The following is a 20,620-nucleotide window of genomic DNA, read 5'->3' as shown; positions in this document are numbered from 1 at the left end:
GACGAGTGAGAGGTGTAGAATGTATAGCCCGTTGAATTCCGTGGAGCTTCTTCCATGTGTCAACAAGTCGGAGACGGGCGATGACCACTCAGAGAGATGCACAAGGGGAATGTCGCAGGAGTTGGTCCGCGGGCTCTTGTGTCGAGTTAAAATCCCCACCGAGTACCAAATCGTCCTGCGGACCGGTGAAGAGTGGTGTGACGCTTTCGGCAAAAAAAGTTTGTCGGTCATGACGGCGGCCAGTGCCGGACGGTGCGTAGATATTAATAATACGCACGCCGAACAGTGTGAGGGCCATACCTCGCGCAGTGGAGAGGTGGATGACGTCCTCTGCAGGGAGTCCGTCGCGTAGCAGGATGGCGACGCCGCTACCGGTAGCGGATGCGGGGGAAACATGTGAGTTGCATCCGCTGGGAACTAGGAAGTCAGCCACAAACACCTCTTGTAAGAGTGCTATATCCACATCCGCAGAGTAAATAGTGTCTCTGAACATGGCCAGTTTATGGGGGCACGAATGGTGGCAAGATTCATCGTGGCGATACGATATTGCTGTGTGCAGCCATCCTCAGTATTTTCAGAACGTGCGGTAGAAGTAGCCGGCAGGTGGAGACCCGCCGGTGGTCCCGCCGTGGTGATAATAACTGGCGGGGCCGCCAGCCCCAGTGTCGCCGAGGTGGACTCCTGTGCAGACACGCTGGCAGTCTGTTCCGCTTCTTCTTCAACGTCATCGGCCCAGGAAGCTGACGACGTGGACATGTGACGGTCACGTACTTCCGGAACGGGTGTTGTGGATTCCGCAACATGAGTAGCAGAGGGACCGCCGTCATCATTCGTTGACAACGGCGAGGACACGTCCCTGGCTGGGAGAGTAGGCGTCACAGGAGGGGCTCCTGTTGCTGCCACATCGCGTGACTGGACGCAATGTGGGAGATCACCGTCAGACATCAGGTCGACATCTCGTGGGGCCGTCTGAGAAAGGGCGTCATCGGAAGGCGTTCGTCGTCGTTTCCTGTGTTTGCGAGGCGCCCGCTGTTTTCTGATGTGGCTTTCTGAATCAGAATGTGGTCGCCCGTCGTCTGACGCCGAACCCGTCTGGACAAAGGCAGACGTCGGCACGACACCGAGGTCGACGTCCATGGTTCCAAGAGGAACATCGGTTTCGGTCTGCAAACCGGACGCTCCTGGAGGTGACGCCGTGCTTGTGTCCTCTGGGCGTTGAGCTGCGGCGGGTGGCGTTGACGATGCTGCTGGCGCAATCGAGATTGGTACGACGGGGTCCTGTGCAACCTTGACGTAGGTGATGGGTAAGGACGTGACCGTCGAAACCTGGGTCTCTTCACGTAACGGCGTCTGTATTAAACGGCGGTGTAGGCATTCGGAACGTACATGTCCCTCCTGGCCACATCCTGCGCACGTTCGTGGCTGTCCATCATACATGACGATGGCCGTCACACCGCCAATCAGCAGGTACGATGGGACATGTTTCGTCAGCTCAATTTTTATTTGCCGGACGCCATTTAATACAGGGTAGGTCGTAAATGTTTGCCACTTCTCCGCGACGTGACCCAAGACGGTGCCATATGGTTGGAAAGCGGCAATGACCACATCCTGAGGCACCTCGAACGGGAGCTCAAACACCCGCAATGTCTGGAGACCGAATCCAGCATGGGCGACTGTCACAGCACCCATATGTCCATCAGAGTGTTTAAATTTCAGTCCGGTGGCATGACGGTGAATTATGTCATTGCAAATTTCCTCCGTCGACATCTTGATGTAGACAACACTTCCAGTGATGGAAAAATGTATGCCGATTACGTCCTGGGGGTTCAAACGTAGATCCTCACGTATGAACTGTTCGACTTCGAAAGCTCTGGGTCGTGGATGTTCGGCCTGAAACGTTACTTTGATCGTTGCACGGCGGTACGAGTGCGCCATGGTGTACGTTAGTACTTGACTCGATAGACACAATCACCGCGACGCTGAAGTAAACACCGCCGAGAGCGGAGCGTCGGACGGCGCGCGGAGCAGCTCCGCACGCTAGCACGGCTGCGAGCCGACTGGTTACCGGGGGCGGACATTTCAAGTGGTAAGAGCTTATGCTAGGATTAGAGAGAGGCGCAGACTCCACAGAGCTCAAATGTTCAAATGTGTGTGAATTCCTAAGAGACCAAACTGCTGAGGTCATCGATTCCTAGACTTACACACTACTTAGGCTAGATTATGCTAAGAACAACACACACATCCATGCCCAAGAGAGGACTCGAACTTTCGGCAGGAGGGGCCACGCAATTCGTGACATGGCGCCTCTAACCACGCGGACACTCCGTGAGTCAATCCACAGAGCCATGGACCCAAGTTTTCAACAAGGCATTTCGCACGCTTATGGTAGCTCCATAAAGGTGGGGGTTCTGTTTGTATGGAATGGACTGAACCGATCATTGACTTGAAATGTTTATGTTCGGCTACTTGGGGACCATTATCAGCCATTCATGGGCTTCATCTTTCCAAACAACGATGGAGTTTTTATGGATAACAATGAGGCATGTCACCAGGACACAATTCCTTGCGATTGGTCTATTGGTCTGAACGGTTCGAGCGAATAGTTTGGCCACCCTTATCGTCTAACATAAATCACATCGAGAAAAAAAAAACAGAGGACATCACACACACATCCATGCTCTAGTCAGGATTCGAACCTGCGACCGTAACGGTCGCGCGCTCCGAGACTGAAGTGCCTAGAACCGCTCGGCCATAGAGGCTGGCTCCTTCGAACATTTATGGGATATAGTCAGAAGGTCAGTTCGTGCACGAAATCCTGCACTGGCAACACTTTTGCAGCTATGGACGGCTGCAGATGCAGCATCGCTCAGTATTTCTGTAGGGGGCTACCAAGGACGTGTTGGGTCCATGCGAGGTCGTGTTGATGCACTACGCTCGGCGAAACTAAGTTCAAATGGTTCAAATGGCTCTGAGCACTATGGGACTTATCATCTGAGGTCATCAGCCCCGTAGAACTTAGAACTACTTAAACCTAACTAACCTAAGGACATCACACACATCCATGCCCGAGGCAGGATTCGAGCCTGCGACCGTAGCGGCGAAACGAAGTCCAACACGGTATTAGGAGGTACACCGCGACTTTAATCACCTCATTCTATATGAGTACTCTGTCCTAGGGTTTCAGATGGATAAATTGTCTCTGTGCACAAGTAGTAGTATAAACATCTGTGAAATCGATAGTACGTTTGTTTTTAAATGTAATGGAGTAGTAAATGACAAGCGAGCAATTGCTGCAGTTAGTATATAACTGTCCGTTGTTTCATCAGAATCCAGATGCAAGTAAAAAGAGGCGTAACAGAGAACTCTTATAACGGAATGATTTGAACAGCAAGTCTTTTCTTTGAAGTGCATCTGTTTATTTTTCAATTCACCTATATTTGCAGAATAGAATGCCAATAGACATATTGCTTCTAAAGAAGCTTTTTTTTCTGTTCTCGCAGTCTATTGGAGCCGTGAATAAACTTTCGGAGCTGAGTTAGGCATTACACCCTCCAACTTGTCTGAAATAGGACCGTCATCGAATATGGAACGAAATGTCATGTTACACATGTCGATATGGGATAGGGTTACGTTAAACATATTGAAGGAGGAGCACTATCAGTTCAAAAATTTAAGGATGTATAAGAGTAACATAAGAAACATCACAAGATTAAATGTGAAGGAAATGCATTTAGTTATCACTTTCAAAAATATTGCGAGTCTCATACTCGTTTTTCGTGTATCTACAAACAAAGAGACAGATGTTGTTGTGGTCTTCAGTCCAGAGGCTGGTTTGATGCAGCTCTCCATGCTACTCTATCCTGCGCAAGCTTCCTCATCTGCCTCTACCTACTGCAACCTACATCCTTCTGAATCTAGATTAGTCTATTCATCTCGTTGTCTCCCTCTACGATTTTTACCCTCCACGCTGCCCTCCAATGCTAAATTTGTGATACCTTGATGCCTCAGAACATGTCCTACTAACCGGTCCCTTCTTTTTGTCAAGTTGTGCCACAAACTCCTATTCTCCCCAATTCTATTCAATACTTCATTAGTTATGTGAACTACCCATCTAATCTTCAGCATTCTTCTGTAGAACCACATTTCGAAAGCTTCTATTCTCTTCTTGTCCAAACTATTTATCGTCCACGTTTCACTTCCATACATGGCTACACTCCATACAAATACTTTCAGAAACGACTTCCTGACACTTAAACCTACACTCGATGTCAACAAATTTCTCTTCTTCAGAAACGCTTTCGTTGCCATTGCCAGTCTACATTTTATATCTTCTCTACTTTGACCATCATCAGTTATTTTGCTCCCCAAATAGCAAAACTCCTTTACTACTTTAAGTGTCTCATTTCCTAATCTAATTCCGGCAGCATCACCCGGTTTATTTCGACTATATTCCATTATCCTCGTTTTGCTTTTGTTGATGTTCATCTTATATCCACCTTTCAAGACACTGTCCATTCCGTTCAACTGCTCTTCCACGTCCTTAGCTGTCTCTGACAAAATTACAATGTCATCGGCGAACCTCAAAGTTTTTATTTCTTCTCCACGGATTTTAATACCTGCTCCGAATTTTTCCATTTGTTTCCTTTACTGCTTGCTCAATATACATATTGAATAACATCGTGGATAGGCTGCAACCCTGTCTCACACCCTTCCCAGCCACTGCTTCCCTTTCATGCCCCTCGACTCTTACAGCTGCCATCTGGTTTCTGTACAAATTGTAAATAGCCTCTCGCTACCTGTATTTTACCCCTGCCACCTTCAGAATTTGAAACAGAGTATTCCAGTCAACATTTTCAAAAGCTTTCTCTAAGTCTAGAAATGCTAGAAACGTAGGTTTGCCTTTCCTTAATCTACTTTCTAAGATAAGTCGTAGGGTCAGTATTGCGTCACGAATTCCACAGGCAGATAAGAAACTGAAAACTTCACAATTAACTGACCATTAGATATCAGAGAAACTTCTAAGGAAACAGAAAATACAAAGCATCACTTCCTTTATTTATAAATTACTTTGTACATGTTAGTGGGTTCATCATGTGCGATGGCGTCCCAGACGTTCGCTGAGAATCCGAAGAGTAGAGATATCTACTCAGGTTTCTTTGCAGTCGATCTAGCCGTGGAAAATGCCGGCACGGGCCTTGGCTTCCAGGTGGGCAGCAGCGTTGGCTGCCTTCGCAGCGGCTACCTCTGGGGTGTCCAGCGGTACGCCTCCAGGCCCGATGACGATGTTGGCGGGGCCGTAGCGCGCGTAGCCCAGAGAGGGCGCCACGACGGCGGGGGCGGCAGCGGCGTAGCCGACAGCGGGGGCGTAGCCGAAGGCGGCTCCGGCGGCGGCTGCGGCGGCGTCGGCGGCGTTGGCGGCGGCGTCGCGGGCCTGCGTCTGCGCGACGGCGGCCAGGTGGGCACCCCTGGCGGCGGCCACGGCAGGAGTGTCCACTGGCACTCCGCCGGGGCCGATCACGATGTTGGCGGGGCCGCCTGGGGGCACTGCGGCGTAGGCGGGGGCGTAGGCGGCGGGGGCGTAGGCGCCGAGGATGCCTCCGGGCAGGAAACCGGGCTTAGCCACGGCCACCGCCAACAACGCGCTCAGGACAACCTGCAAGTGCTCGCCCATTAGTACAGTCACACCAAAAGTCGTTCTGTTTGCCGTACTTTCTTTTTACAAAACATAATATAAAGCAAAGCGCATTCTACATCTACATCTACATCCATACTCCGCAAGCCACCCTACGGTTCGTGGCGGAGGGTACCCTATCGGCTCTCCCTTCTATTCCAGTCTCGTATTGTTCGTGGAAAGAAGGAATGTCGGTACACTTCTGTGTGGGCTCTAATCTCTCCTATTTTATCCTCAAGGACTCTTCGCGAGATATACGAAGGAAGGAGCAATATACTGCTTGACTCCTCGGTGAAGGTATGTTCTCGAAACTTCAACAAAAGTCCGTACCGAGCTGCTGAGCATCTCTCCTGCAGAGTCTTCCACTGGAGTGTATCTATCATCTTCGTAACGCTTTCGCGATTACTAAATGATCCTGTAATGAAGCGCGCTGCTTTCCGTTGGATCTTCTCTATCTCTTCTATCAACCCTATCTGGTACGGATCCCACACTGCTGAGCAGTATTCAAGCAGTGGGTGAACAAGCGTACTGTCACCTACTTCCTTTGTTTTGGGTTGCATTTCCTTAGGATTCTTCCAATGAATCTCAGTCAGGTATCTGCTTTAGCAACGATCAATTTTATATTATCATTCCATTTTAAATCACTCCTAATGCGTACTCCCAGATAATTTATGGAGTTAACTGCTTCCAGTTGCTGACCTGCTATTTTGTAGCTAAATGATAAGGGATCTATCTTTCTATGTATTCGCAGCACATTACACTTGTCTACATTGAGATTCAATTACCATTCCCTGCAGATCCTCCTGCATTTCAGTACAATTTTCCATTGTTACAACCTCTCGATATACCACAGCATCATCCGCAAAAAGCCTCAGTGAACTTCCGATGTCATCCACAAGGTCGTTTATGTATATTGTGAATAGCAACGGTCCTACGGCACACCTGAAATCACTCTTACTTCGGAAGACTTCTCTCCATTGAGAATGGCATGCTGCGTTCTGTTATCTAGGAACTCTTCAATCCAATCACACTATTGGTCAGATAGTCCATATTCTCTTACTTTGTTCATCAAACGACTGTGGGGAACTGTTTCGAACGCCTTGCGGAAGTCAAGAAACACGGCATCTACCTGGGAACCCGTGTCTATGTCCGTCTGAGTCTCGTGGACGAATAGCGCGAGCTGGGTTTCACACGACCGTCTTTTTCGAAACCCATTCTGATTCCTACAGAGTAGATTTCTAGTCTCCAGAAAAGTCATTATACACGAACGTAATACATGTTTCAAAATTCTACAACTGATCGATGTTAGAGATGTAGGTCTATAGTTCTGCACATATGTGCGACGTCCCTTCTTGAAGGCGGGGATGACCTGTGCCCTTTTCCAATCCTTTGGAACGCTGCTCTCTTCTAGAGACCTACGGTACACCGCTGCAAGAAGGGGGGCAAGTTCCTTCCACGTTAGTTCTGCGTAGTTGGCCACCCAAAATTTGACACTTACTTCAAATCTGTGTCTTCATTTCCTTCGTCCCATTACAACTGTCAATTGCCCCAAAGTCGTATGGATGGTCTCTCCTTTACTAATGTTTTTATCTAGTTGCTCTTAGTTTCACATTAGACTGTGTTCTTTTCAAAGCATCGATCACACATTAATGTGTCAGTCTGCTTAGCTGCTTGGTAACGTGTCTGCCTACCATGCAGTTAGCCTGAGTCCGATTCCCGGCTGGGTCAGAGATTTTCTCCGCTCGTGGACTGGATGTTGTGCTGTACTCATCAACACTGACACGCAAGTCGCCAAATGTCGTGCCACCTGAAATAAGATTTGCAACCTGGCGGCCGAACTTCCCTGCATGGGGCCTCCCGGTCATCTGTACCACATGATCGTTTCATTTTTTTTTCAGAAAAACCTTAAGCGTTTCACGTAACCCATGGAAAAGATAAATCCGGATGGCTAGATGGTGATTTGAGCTGCCGTCTTTCCCTCCAGTGTCTTACACCTGAACCATCTCGATTGGGGTGCCGGTACGGCGATTCGATCCTGATCTTCCACTGTGTTTTAAAAGCTAACGTATTACGTGTTTAGCTCCATACACTCTCTTCCATCTTCAATAATACTATATTGAATCGAAGGGGCTGAAGCAGCGTAATGACTAGCATCCAGCCCTTTTACATGTTTGAAACACTTGAGGTACATTTTCAATAGAATAAAATAATCACTAGTTTCCGAGTTGCTTTAGCAAATCACTGTTATTTCTTTCAACAGTTTCTCTTTAGCAGTCTCTAGTAAAATAGTTCAAAAAAATAGTTCAAATGGCTCTGAGCACTATGGGACTTAACTTCTGAGGTCATTAGTCCCCTAGGACTTAGAACTACTTAGAGCTAACTAACCAAAGGACATCACACACATCCATGCCCGAGGTAGGACTCGAACCTGCGACTGTAGCGGTAGCGCGGTTCCAGACTGTAGCGCCTAGAACTGCTCGGCCACGCCGGCCGGCAGTATAATAGTTATCAACAAGTATAGCCTTATTCTCAGTATCAATCCAGAGAAGAGAGTGAAAATGAACATCTTCCCTATCCAGAAAGAGAGAGATGCAGTACTCAGTTAAACGAGATTAAAAAAGAAAATTGCGTGTGATTTTGGTTGAAAAACCTTTCGACATTCTTCTCTCACTATTACGGAAAACACAGAAAGAAATTCGTTGCGAAATAAGAAACACGTATCTCGTCGTTTGCAGTAACATCACTGATCGTGGGCGATAGAGCATCATGTGACTCGCAGATGGCTCTCCAGCGATTACCCGAAAACTACCTTTTCTCAAAGCTCTTCACCGTAACAAAGCACACAATCAAACTGAGGAAATCTATTCCGGATCACTAATGCCAGCAATTTCGTGTGATGGATCTTACTAACGGCATTGGATAATTTTTGTTCATTTGGGCTCAAAATACTTCACGATGATCAAAGCAGGGAGGAAACAAAATGCGAATTGGAAATAGTAAGAGCAGCTTCTCTGAAAAACAGTGATTTAACATCGAATATAAATTACAATGTCAGGAAGTGTTTTCTGACGGTCTTTGTATCGAGTTCTTCCTCGCACAGAAGAGAATCGTGGACGAAGAACAGTTCAGACAAGATGCGGATAGAAGCTTTTCAAATGTGGTGTTACAGTAGAATTCCGATGATTAGATGAGAAGATTGTATCACCAACAAGGTGTGCTGAACTGAATTGGGAAGGTGCAGTGCACGGTAATTTACGGTAAAAGTTCACTAAAAATTAGGAAACGGTTGACAGGAGACATTTTTGGCAGGGAAGGGGTGGCGTAAGCGGGCGTAAGAACTAATCAGAAATTCAGAGGGAGTCCCGACTACAATAAGCAGTTTAAGTAAGTGGCTGGTGTATTTACGAAGAGGCTTACAGACCAGCATGGATTGCTGCATCGAACCAGTCTTTGGACTGAAGGCCACAATAACGACAATGGAAGCTACACCCTCGTGATATGAGTTAAGAACGTGGCGCCGGTGTAGAGAGATGAGACCCAGAAAACTGTTGGAAAGTGAAACCCATCTGAACGTCATAAGACCATCAAGTTATTTCAGTGTTGATAAATATTACAAATTTCTGAGGCTGTTCAGATGAGGATTCTTTGACTACCGAAGAGTTACTTCTTTTTAATCTTGCAAGTATCTCGCTACAATTGTACAACATTAGAAGAACGAATTTCTTTAGAATGTAATATATACTAATGATGTAGTCGGTTTAGAGTAAACAGCCAACTGCTCGGTCTTTGTAGTTGTCCGTTGGTCCCATACTAGTTCATCTTCTTGGTGTACTGTAAGGTTCTGTGAAATATATACCGAGGGAAGACACTGCCTAGTGTTCGGGAGGACGTCAGTTCACATTCCCGTCCAGCCATCCTGCAAGATGCGATTTCTCTAAATCGCTTTAGGCGAATACCAGAATCGTTACTCCAAAAGGGTATGGCTTATTTTCGTCCCCTTCCTTTCTCAAACACAGTTATGGTTCGACTCTGATTTTGTCGTAACGGGGCCCTTACTCAGCCTTTCTCTCTTCCTTCGGCGAAATATAATCTTAGTTAAATAAGAGCGAACTAAGCTGTTGCGTTTACCTTAAAAATCAGTTTCATTTCACATGTTGTTGTTATGGTCTTCAGTCCTGAGACTGGTTTGATGCAGCTCTCTATCCTGTGCAAGCTTCTTCATCTCCCAGTACTTACTGCAAGCTACATCCTTCTGAATCTGCTTAGTGTATTCATCTCTTGGTCTCCCTCTACGATTTTTACCCTCCACGCTGCCCTCCAATGCTAAATTTGTGATCCCTTGATGCCTCAGAACATGTCCTACCAACCGGTCCCTTCTTCTTGTCAAGTTGTGCCAATAGAAAGAAAAGGGGTATCAGACTAGAGCGTTTGCAACTTGAAATAACTAACACCGCTTCTTAGGAAATCATGCATACAAAAACGGCGTTGTCAAACATTCTAAGCTATTATAGTGATAATGTTACAAATATGACACATACCTAGTTCGCAGAGATTATTATCAATACAAACCTTGCGTACGTACGTTGTATTGCTCTTTTCCATAAGAACAGCAATGAGCACTTTGTGCCGCCATGTGGAATGTGACTGTTGTTAACACTGGACAACTGTCTCATCGGATGCAAAAGATGGATAAAGTAGAGAGTACTTCCACAAATTTACGATTTTTTTTCTAAATAGTAGCAACATACTTAATTGAGTTCCAAATAATGTTGATGTATGTAGCTGTATACACATGTCCAGCGACGAGGACTACAACGGTGAACGGTGTAGCATTCCAAAGCAAGTTCCCTCCCACGTCCTGTAGGTGGAATTCCAGTGGACTCACCAGGGCCTTCATGATGAGGGTGAGGTATCCGGAGCCGCGACCGATGCGAACCGAACAGTGGCAGCGTCTCGCCGCCGGCCACTATATATACGGCAGCGGTTGGCGATGCGGCGACGTGAAAGTAGCGCGGATGGCCTTCCAGCGGAGTTCTTCCCTGGGCGTGATCCGGGGACGGCCGCGCCGCAGCGCTGCCCCTCTGCTGTGACGCAATGTCTAACGGCGTACGGTAGCCGCCAAGTGTGTCCCCGCCCACCGGTGCACGCCTACGTCTAGGAGGGTATGCTGGAAAGCGCTCATCCTGGATGCCAAAGACAGTCCTCCTACGTTTAATACGCATTTACCTATGTGGTTCCCTTCCAGGTCAATGGCCTCTGTCTAACATTCCTCTATCAGACCGAAAACCTGAAGAGTCGTTCCGGAAATTCTTCGAAATATGCATCAGCCATAACAGTTACTATGGATTGCTTTTCAACCGTTTATTTCTAGGAATTTAGGGGATGTATGGTATATATTAGTTTTTCTGTTATCTTTTCGTGACAAGGAGAGGGCGTGAAGTTATCTTTTCGTCGCATGGGGATGCTGTGTCACAGATACGTAAAGCATACACACAGCCATTGGAGATGGATCATGCGCTAACGATATGTATACATTATCAGTTTCTCCATATTTGAAAAGCGATGCTCCTCCATAGCTGTGTACTGAATTGATAAATAACCATTCCATTTCCTAAACAGTTCTTTAAAATAAGATAAAGGACTTTTTAGCAAGTGTAGTGATTTCTCATCAATGTATAGGTTGTTCGAAAATTCACATTACAAACATCTTCAACGTGTAGAGGGGGGTGAGTACATAATATTTTGAATATGAACCTATGTCCGAAAACGTAATCATGGTGAGGGGGGGTCACATTGTCACTTGACGTCTATGCTATCTCTGTGACATGTTTCGAGCCTCATGCTCGTATCTGTGAGTGTCAGGGGTTTATAAAACATCGTTCCTGTGAAACACAACTAGTTCTTTATTCACATGAAGTGCTGAGTGCTATTGACAAGGCATTTCAGATCGATTCCGTATTCCTGGATTTCCGGAAGGCTTTTGACACTGTACCACACAAGTGGCTCGTTGAGAAATTGCATGCTTATGGAATATAGTTTCAGTTATGTGACTGGATTTGCGATTTCCTGTCAGAGAGGTCACAGTTCGTAGTAATTGACGGAAAGTCATCGAGTAAAACGGAAGTGATTTCAGGTGTTCCCCAAGGTAGTGTGATAGGCCCTTTGCTGTTCCTTATCTCTATAAACTATTTGGGAGACAGTCTGAGCAGCCGTCTTCGGTTGTTTGGAGATGACGCTGTCATTTATCGACTAATAAAGTCAGCAGAAGATCAAAACAAATTGCAAAACGATTTAGAAAAAATATCTGAATGGTGCGAAAAGTGGCAGTTGACCCTAAAATAACGAAAAGTGTAAGGTCATCCACATGAGTGCTAAAAGGAACTCGTTAAACTTCAGTTACACGATAAATCAGTCTAATCTAAAAGCCGTAAATTCAACTAAATACCTAGGTATAACAATTACGTACCACTTAAATTGGAAGGAACACATAGAAAATGTTGTGGGGAAGGCTAACCAAAGGCTGCGTTTTATTGGCATGACACTTAGAAAAGCCGGCCGAGGTGGCCGTGCGATTCTTGGCACTTCAGTTCGGAACCGCGTGACTGCTACGGTCGCACGTTCGAATCCTGCCTCGGGCATGGATGTGTGTGATGTCCTTAGGTCAGTTACGTTTAAGTAGTTCTAAGTTCTAGGGGACTGATGACCTCAGATGTTGAGTCCCATAGTGCTCAGAGCCATTTGATCACTTAGAAAATGTAACAGACCTTCTAAGGAGACTGTCTACACTACGCTTGTCCGTCCTCTTTTAGAATACTGCTGCGCGTTGTGGGATCCTTACAACATACGACTGACGGAGAACATAGTAAAAGTTCAAAGAAAGGCAGCACGTTTTGTATTATAGCGAAATATGGGAGAGAGTGTCACAGAAATGATACAGGATTTGGGATGGAAATCATTAAAAGAAGGGCGTTTTTCGTTGCGACGGAATCTTCTCACGAAATTCCAATCACCAAATTTCTCCTCCGAATGCGAAAATATTTTTTTGACACCGACGTATATAGGGAGGAACGATGTCCACGATAAAATAAGGGAAATCAGAGCTCTTACGGAAAAATATAGGTGTTCATTCTTTCCACGCGCTATACGAGATTGGAATAATAGAGAACTGTGAAGGTGGTTCGATGAACCCTCTGCCAGACACTTAAATGTGATTTGCAGAGTATCCATGTAGATGTAGATGATTGAGTACACTTTTGCAGAAAACACCGCCATAATCTTTCTGAATGGTGAAGGTCATGGTAATGGGAAAGCTGCTAGCGTCTTTATCAAGATCGTTCTCCACAAATTGCGATTCCATCGAATACCATTTTCGCCATAATAACGCAGCGGCTTCGAGAAAGGGTATCTTCACCTTTAGCAGGCGTGACACTGTTGGTGCAAGGAGGCGCCGCACACTCGAACTGGAAGAGTCCGCACTGCATCATATGGAAGAGAACCTGTCAACAGGTATACGAGCAATTTCTTTGGCTCTTAATGAATGGAATTTTAAAACAAGTGATGTAGCGGTCTAATGAATTCCTTGTAAAAGTGGTCGCGCTACCGACATGATTTCGAACGATTGTAGCACGGAAACGGTACTGCCCCGGGCATCGGTTCCACTTCAAAATATTATCTACTCATTCTTCTCTACGAGCCCAAGAAGTTCGTAATGGAATTTCCGAAAGCCCTGCATAAATAGTCTCGTAATTTTAAGTTTTTACATGTGCTAACTCACGAAATTGTTCTACTTGAAAGTTCGACCTTTGCTATGGTGCGCTATATTTTAACAGCCAGAGGTGACAATGACCTCTTTTACAAACGATTACTGACAGTAACTCACTTTTACATGCCGAAAAATTACTATTTTCTATAGATTCATAGTCCTGATGAAAGCTTGCTGTTAACATCTTTGCAGTTGTGGCTGTTTTCATGGCTATTTCATCCAGTTGGTTTGGAAGTTTTGCGTATGGTTTTGGTTTTTTTCCGATGAAAACAATAACAATAATCCCTCTTTCATTCTAGATTACAAAGGTTATCCGTTCATACAAATGAAATCTGTCACTCAACTTTAATTAGGGTACACCGGTATCCATCCAGCATTATTCCCCCTGGGGAAAGCTTGAACTCATATCCCGTTTGTACTAACCAATAAGTGAACGTAATCATGTGACCTCTTCTTTAATACGGTAAAGTTATCCTGCGAAAATTCGATTTCTCGTTAATGTATCATCAACACGGGGCACCAAACCGGTAAAAATTTCTCATAGTAAAATCTACATGTAAGCTGTACCATCGTCTAAGTGTGGTTTCTGGTATTACATTCAGTTTTAATATCCGACAGTCCAATATCACATTGCGTACGATGTCAGTGTCGCATTCTGTAGTGTACCCTGTGCGAGTTTCTTAATCTCTGCATAAACACTGCAGCATACTTCCCTACGAATCTTTTACTGTAGGAAAGCCTTGTTGTCACGCTACGATTTTTACCTCCATCCAATCACCAACACAAAACAGGTAAGTTTCAGCTTAGTAAGAAATTTCTTAATTATTAAATCCAACAGTCCATTTCGCTAAAGACGTTCATCAGTGAACACAACTATGAGGCACTTACAACAAAGAATTTTATGTAAGCAACGCTCATCGGTTTATTCGCACGAAAAACACCAAATGTGTCTAATATCAAAAGCCATACAAACAAAACTATCTCTCAGATCAATCTGACACATGATTTGTCTTACTGCGCAAAACGCACGGATATCAATTTTTTTGAAATAAAGGTATTTAAGAGACAGGCGGTTACTTTTCGTCTGGCACTAGTATTTCTGCTCACTTCTCGGCTAAGTCTGCATAATACAGGATGAACAAGAACTTCATGGACAAACTTTCAAAAGCTACTCAGGGATACCATCTGAGCGTTTTGGTGCCAAGCGCCCCACCAACTCCGGCGGCTCGTTACAGACTAACACTAATGTTACGACTTATTCAGTTCGTGGCTACAATCACTCTTGTTCCTAGCAAATACTTTCATGGCTGTGAAGAATCCCGTAATATGAAATTACCAAATCGCACAACACAGAGTAATGCAATAACCCTCACACGACCGAGCGAAGTGGCGCAGTGGTTAGCACACTGGACTCGCATTCGGGGGGACGACGGATCAAACCCGCGTCCGGCCATCATGATTTAGGTTTCCCGTAATTTTTCTTAATCGCGTCAGGCAAGTGCTGGAATGATTCCTTTGAAAGGGCACGGCCGACTTCCTTCCCTATCCTTCCCTAATCTGACGGGATCGATGAGCTCGCTGTTTGGGCTCCTCCCCCGAATCAACCCACCAACCCTCACACGAAGCACCTATACTTTCATGAGAGTGTGTTCAGTTTGTCCTGTCAGTGTACAGTACGTACAGCACATAACAAATGGAGATTCGTTCCCTTGTAGGTTCTGTTCAAAATGTCGACCACCATGATCACGGCAGAGTGTACTGCGATGCGACATCGACTGTCGTGCGCGCTCAAGAATTCCAGTGGTTGGGCGTATTACTTCGTCAGTTGACATAATCCTAGCAACCAGGTCCCTGAAGCATCCGTCGGATTCTCGTTAAGTAAGCTATTCGCATGCACCTAGAAGAGGAAGTCCATTGGTGTCACGTCTGGTGACCAAGTTGACCATGATACAGGCCCACTGCGACCAGTCCACTGTCGTCCAAACTACTGCTATGTGGTTCCTAAACTCGATTGCGAAGAGTGCCGGGACCCCGTTGTGCTGAAACCACATAAGCCGACGAATTCTCAGCGGCACATCTTCTAGTAACGGCGGACGATATCCTGAAGGAACATCTTCCGTTTAGTGTATCAGGTAGTAGGAAAGGTCCAGGCACAATATCGTTGACAATATCAGAGCATACAATCACAGTAAGCTTCTGTTGACAGGTTCGACACAACACTGCGTGTAGGTTTTCTTCATCGTCAACCTGGATATTCAGACTTTTGAACTTGCCGTCTCTTGTAAACATGGCCTCGTCTGTATCACGGAAGTAGGAAAATTGTGGTTTTCTGTGCATTTCTATAGGTAGCCATTTGCGAACTCCACTCTAGTGGGAAACTCCTCTGACTAACCGTTGCACCATCTGTACTGTGTACGGCTGCCACTATTGTTCACTTAAGACTCTCAAAACAGCTGATTGGGCTTGGTTCAGACCTCGTGAAGCGTGCCAACTACTAGAGACAGGATTTGTCACCAATAGCGTGTAACATATTCTGTTCCGTATCGAGTTTTCTACCATACCTCACACAGCCAGTGTCTTTCATTCTAACACGGAAGGATCCTGTTGCTGGTAGGCGGTTATGTACAAATGCAGGAGTGCTGCGATGTGTTTGCCGTCGGTGCAAAAAGAGCTCGCCGCACGAGATTAGCCGAGCGGTCTAGGGCGCTGCAATCCTGGACATTGCGACTGGTCCCGACGGAGGTTCGAGTCTCCCTTGGGCATGGGTGTGTGTGTGTTTGTCCTGAGGATAATTTACGTTAAGTAGTGTGTAAGCTTAGGGACTGACGACCTAAGCAGTTAAGTCCCATAAGATTTCACACACATTTGAACATTTTTGTGAACAGCTCAGCGAAGCGTCGGAGGGTCGGTCTTCCATTGCATTCAGTGAACCCGCACACCAGGTGCATACCGGCCTACTTTTCTTAAGGTTGGTTGATTGTTTGATTTGGGTGAAGGGACCAATCAGTGAGGTCATCGGTCCCACCAGAGGAGGGAAGGATGGGGCTGGAACTCGGTCGTGCCCTGACAAAGGAACCATCGCGGCATTTGCCTGAAGCGATTTACGGTAATCACGGAAAGCCTAAATCAGGATGGCCGGACGCGGCTTTGAACCGTCGTCCTCCCGAATGCGAATCCAGTGTGCTACCCACTGCGTCACCTCTCTCGGTTTTTCATCAGTAACCCCATCCTTAGTGTTGCCGCGTATCGCTGCTAACGTACAACTAACACTGCCGGGAAACAAAACCTCACAAATAATTCTGATATACTCATTGCAGACTTGAGGGTAACGAGATAAGGAGCGTTTTACTGTTCTCGACAGCTCGTACCATGAGCGAATGAAAACAAGACGCACAGCACATACCGTCGACATTTGTACTGTTGTGTTCTGTTTCCAGTGGAATACAGATATAACGCTTATTGTGGCAATAACCTATACGAAATGCAATAACTCTCTAACAAGCCGCGGTGGACTGTGAGTCCATTGTACCAAAATACTCAGAACGTATTCCTGAACAACCTCTGACAGTTTGCCGGTGGAGTTATGGTTCACCCGTTTATTAACACTATTATATTACAAACGTATGACTCCAATTACGGTGAAAAAATTTACATACTTGGACACAAAGCTTTAACATTTATCCGTGAATGTTGAGGTCATATCGGATCTAATATGATCAAGGATGAAGGTGGAAAATGATGGTGTGGTCTTCGCAATAATCATCGTCCGAAGTGATTTGGGAACATGATATACCGCTTAGATTGGAATAGCCACCAAGAATTTGATCTACATGTACATCTATACTCCGCAAGCCACCTGACGGTGTGTGGCGGAGGGTACCTTGAGTACCTCTATCGTTTCTCCCTTCTATTCCAGTCTCGTATTTTTCGTGGAAAGAAAGATGGTCGGTATGCCTCCGTGTGGGCTCTAATCTCTCTGATTTTATCCTCATGGTCTCTTCGTGTGATGTACGTAGGAGGGGACAATATTCTGCTTGACTCCTCGGTGAAGGTATGTTCTCGAAACTTTAACAAAAGCCCGTACCGAGCTACTGAGCGTCTCTCTTGCAGTCTTCCACTGGAGTTTATCTATCATCTCCGTAACGCTTTCGCGATTACTGAATGACCCTCTAACGAAGCACGCAGCTCTCCTTTCGATCTTCTCTATCTCTTCTATCAACCCTAAGTGGCACGGATCCCAGACCGGTGAGCAGTATTCAAGCAGTGGGCGAACATGTGTACTGTAACCTACTTCCTTTGTTTTCGGACTTCATTTTCTTACGATACTTCCAATGAATCTCAGTCTGGCATCTGCTTTACCGACGATTAATCTTATATGATCACTCCATTTTAAATCACTCCTAATGCCTACTCCCAGATAATTTACGGAATTAACTGCTTCCAGTTGCTGACCTGTTATATCGTAGCTAAATGATAAAGGATCTTTCTTTCTATATATTCGCAGCACATAACACTTGTCTACATTGAGATTCAATTGCCATTCCCTGCAGCATGCGTCAATTCGTTGCAGATACTCCTGCATTTCAGTACAATTTTCCATTGTTACAACCTCTCGATATACTACAGCATCATCCGCAAAAAGTCTCAGTGAACTTACGATGTTATCCACGAGGTCATTTATATATATATTGCAAATAGCAACGATTCTACGAAACTGCCCTGGGGCACACCTGAAATCACTCTTACTTCGGAAGACTTCTCTCCATTGAGAATCACATGCTGCGTTCTGTGACCTACGAACTCTTCAATCCAATCACGCAATGGGAGTGATAGTCCATATGCTCTTACTTTGTTCATTAAACGACTGTGGGGGACTGTATCAAACGCCTTGCGGAAGTCTTCACGCACTCTGAGGTGATGGACATGTGCAACCAACGAAGCTCCTTTTTATTATTGTGTCACGTCTCCATGTCGACCCCAGCTTCACTTTAATGGCTTCATATAACCGACTGGCACATCATGCCATTTTAGAACAGCAATTAGAAATACAGTAAGAAAAATTTTCATAAACCAGAAAATGAAGCATCGTTTGGAACATTGTTCCTGGAAAACAGCGATCAAAAGTAAAATAAAAGGTTTTAAGTAGAAACAGTATAGGATCGCATGTAAGTGCAGTGTTTATCGACGCTACACAACGGACTGCCCCTCGCCACACTCCCTCCAACCGTCATCATGGAGTGTTAATGACCTGAAGGTGATGGATCCACGCTCGAAACTGATCACCTGATTGATCATTTTTAATTTTTAACAAATTACACGCAATACTAGACTTTTATTTTAAAACTTTTAACCAGAAAGATGTTTTGAACAGCATTGTGCTTTACTAGACTCCCGTTGGATTTGGTACGTCGTTGCCTTCCCCCGACCTTTCAGCTGACTTACTCAGGCAGTTCTGGAGGCCAACAGCTAAACGTGGACTCCGAAGCGCGATGCAAAGGTGAAAGAAGTGTTATGTGTCAGATAAAAATTCTTGAACTGACCGAGGATCGAAACTGCGACCTCGGATCCACAGCCTGTCAGTTTACTCACAATCGTGCAGAAAGTGCAACAACAGTGACAAATCGAAGATTGCTGCTTGTCATGGAAAAAAATCGTTTACATATGTTGAGACCAGTAGCGGTTTCTGTGTGTTCTAGCAATCTGTCAGCGGCGTATTTCTTATTTCTTTAGGCGCTTGCTGCGTCAACTATGCCTCTACCTCGCCGGCTGACGCAACTGTATGTAGGAATGCGCAGAACACGGAGCTGTTACAAATACCAATAAGGTCGTGAAGCAATGCAATAAGGAAAATACAACTATTCAGCACACCATAAAAAACACATTTAATATTCAGATACACATCGTTTTCTTATTTGCATCTGATGCATTTCACACAGCAATAGGTTGTCAAAGTATATTTGCAGAAACTGTTTCGCAGAATTAAACTCTCACTCCACGTTGAAGCATAAAGTGAAATAGATTTTTCTAAGATGTGTAGCCTATGACAACATATATATCAGCGCATTCTTCAGTCTAATGTCTTGAGCTTTAAATGCTTCTTACTTCGTCTAATAGTAAACGTTGGGAAATGGAATTGTAATTGTAGAAAATTTCGAACATATTTACAGTTCTGAAGCGAAAGTGGCCTTTGCAAAGCTTTTTAGTTTTCATTTTCATTCCTCTTAATGCAACCTCGGCATTCTGAAGTACATTTCATCAGCTGACGAATATCGCGTTTATGTATTTGTACCCTCCTGCTCTACTGGAGAAAAATCGCCCCTTTCGCAAATTTTACATTCAGGTTCTTTCGCTATCCCTTAATTTCAATAACTTTGTAGATATCCCGCTAACATTTGCTGTTTACGCAGGCTTCCGTGGCCGGTTTCAATATCATTAAAATCCTTCTGATCTGTCTTTGGCCTGCGTAACGCCTCTACAACGTCGGTTTATGTTAATAATTTAGTATTTTGATAATTTAATATTTTAAGATTTCGTGAGATAATACAGCAGTACACCCCGAAGGATTTTAATGAGATTTGTCGAGCCGGTCGAAGTGACCGAACGGTTCTAGGCGCTACAGTCTGTAACCGCGCGACCGCAACGGTTGCAGATTCGAATCCTGCCTCGGGCATGGATGTGTGTGATGTCCTTAGGTTAGTCAGGTTTAAGTAGTTCTAAGTTCTAGGGGACTTATGACTGCAGCAGTTGAGCCCCATAGTGCTCAGAGACATTTTTTGAGATTTCTTCTCTTTTTTGCAGGCAGCTTCACATTGCACGTACAAATAATACAGTTCCATTCTTCATTTATTTCGCTCGGTATTTATCTGTTATTTTACGCGCTTCTTCCATGTGTCTAATCTTTCCTCTACATCATTCACTTCCCATTTTCACTTCCTCAAAACTGTATTTCTTAGCATGGAATAAATATCTCGTTCACCACGTGCTTCTGTTAACTCTTCACATTTGTAGCTCAGCTGTCGTCGTCGCCGTCATCATCATTTTTGTTGTCGTTGCTGTTGTTCTCGTCTGAAGCCCAAAGACTGTATGATGGACCTGTCCACGACAGTGTACCGTGTGAGAGTCTCTTAATCTCTGCATAAACATTGCAGCAAACTTCCTTTCGAATCTTTTACTGTAGGAAAGTCCTG

The 20,620-nt window shown here is 45.2% G+C and overlaps 1 protein-coding gene across 1 annotated transcript; it reads right to left on the bottom strand.

Annotated features, from left to right (window-relative positions):
• Positions 1-5,034: 5,034 nt before the first annotated feature.
• Positions 5,035-10,601, bottom strand: LOC124607052 (cuticle protein 18.7-like). The gene is made up of 2 exons (XM_047139227.1): positions 10,557-10,601; positions 5,035-5,653 (listed from the first exon to the last, which is right to left on the bottom strand). The coding sequence occupies exons 1-2, from the start codon at positions 10,566-10,568 to the stop codon at positions 5,168-5,170; spliced, it is 498 nt and encodes a 165-aa protein (XP_046995183.1). The 5' UTR covers positions 10,569-10,601; the 3' UTR covers positions 5,035-5,167.
• Positions 10,602-20,620: the final 10,019 nt, after the last annotated feature.

The sequence above is a fragment of the Schistocerca americana genome, chromosome 3, assembly GCF_021461395.2.
Source record: "Schistocerca americana isolate TAMUIC-IGC-003095 chromosome 3, iqSchAmer2.1, whole genome shotgun sequence".
NCBI lineage: Eukaryota > Metazoa > Arthropoda > Insecta > Orthoptera > Acrididae > Schistocerca > Schistocerca americana.
Note: the sequence above shows the minus strand (reverse complement) of the source record. Positions and strands in the feature narration are given on the sequence as shown.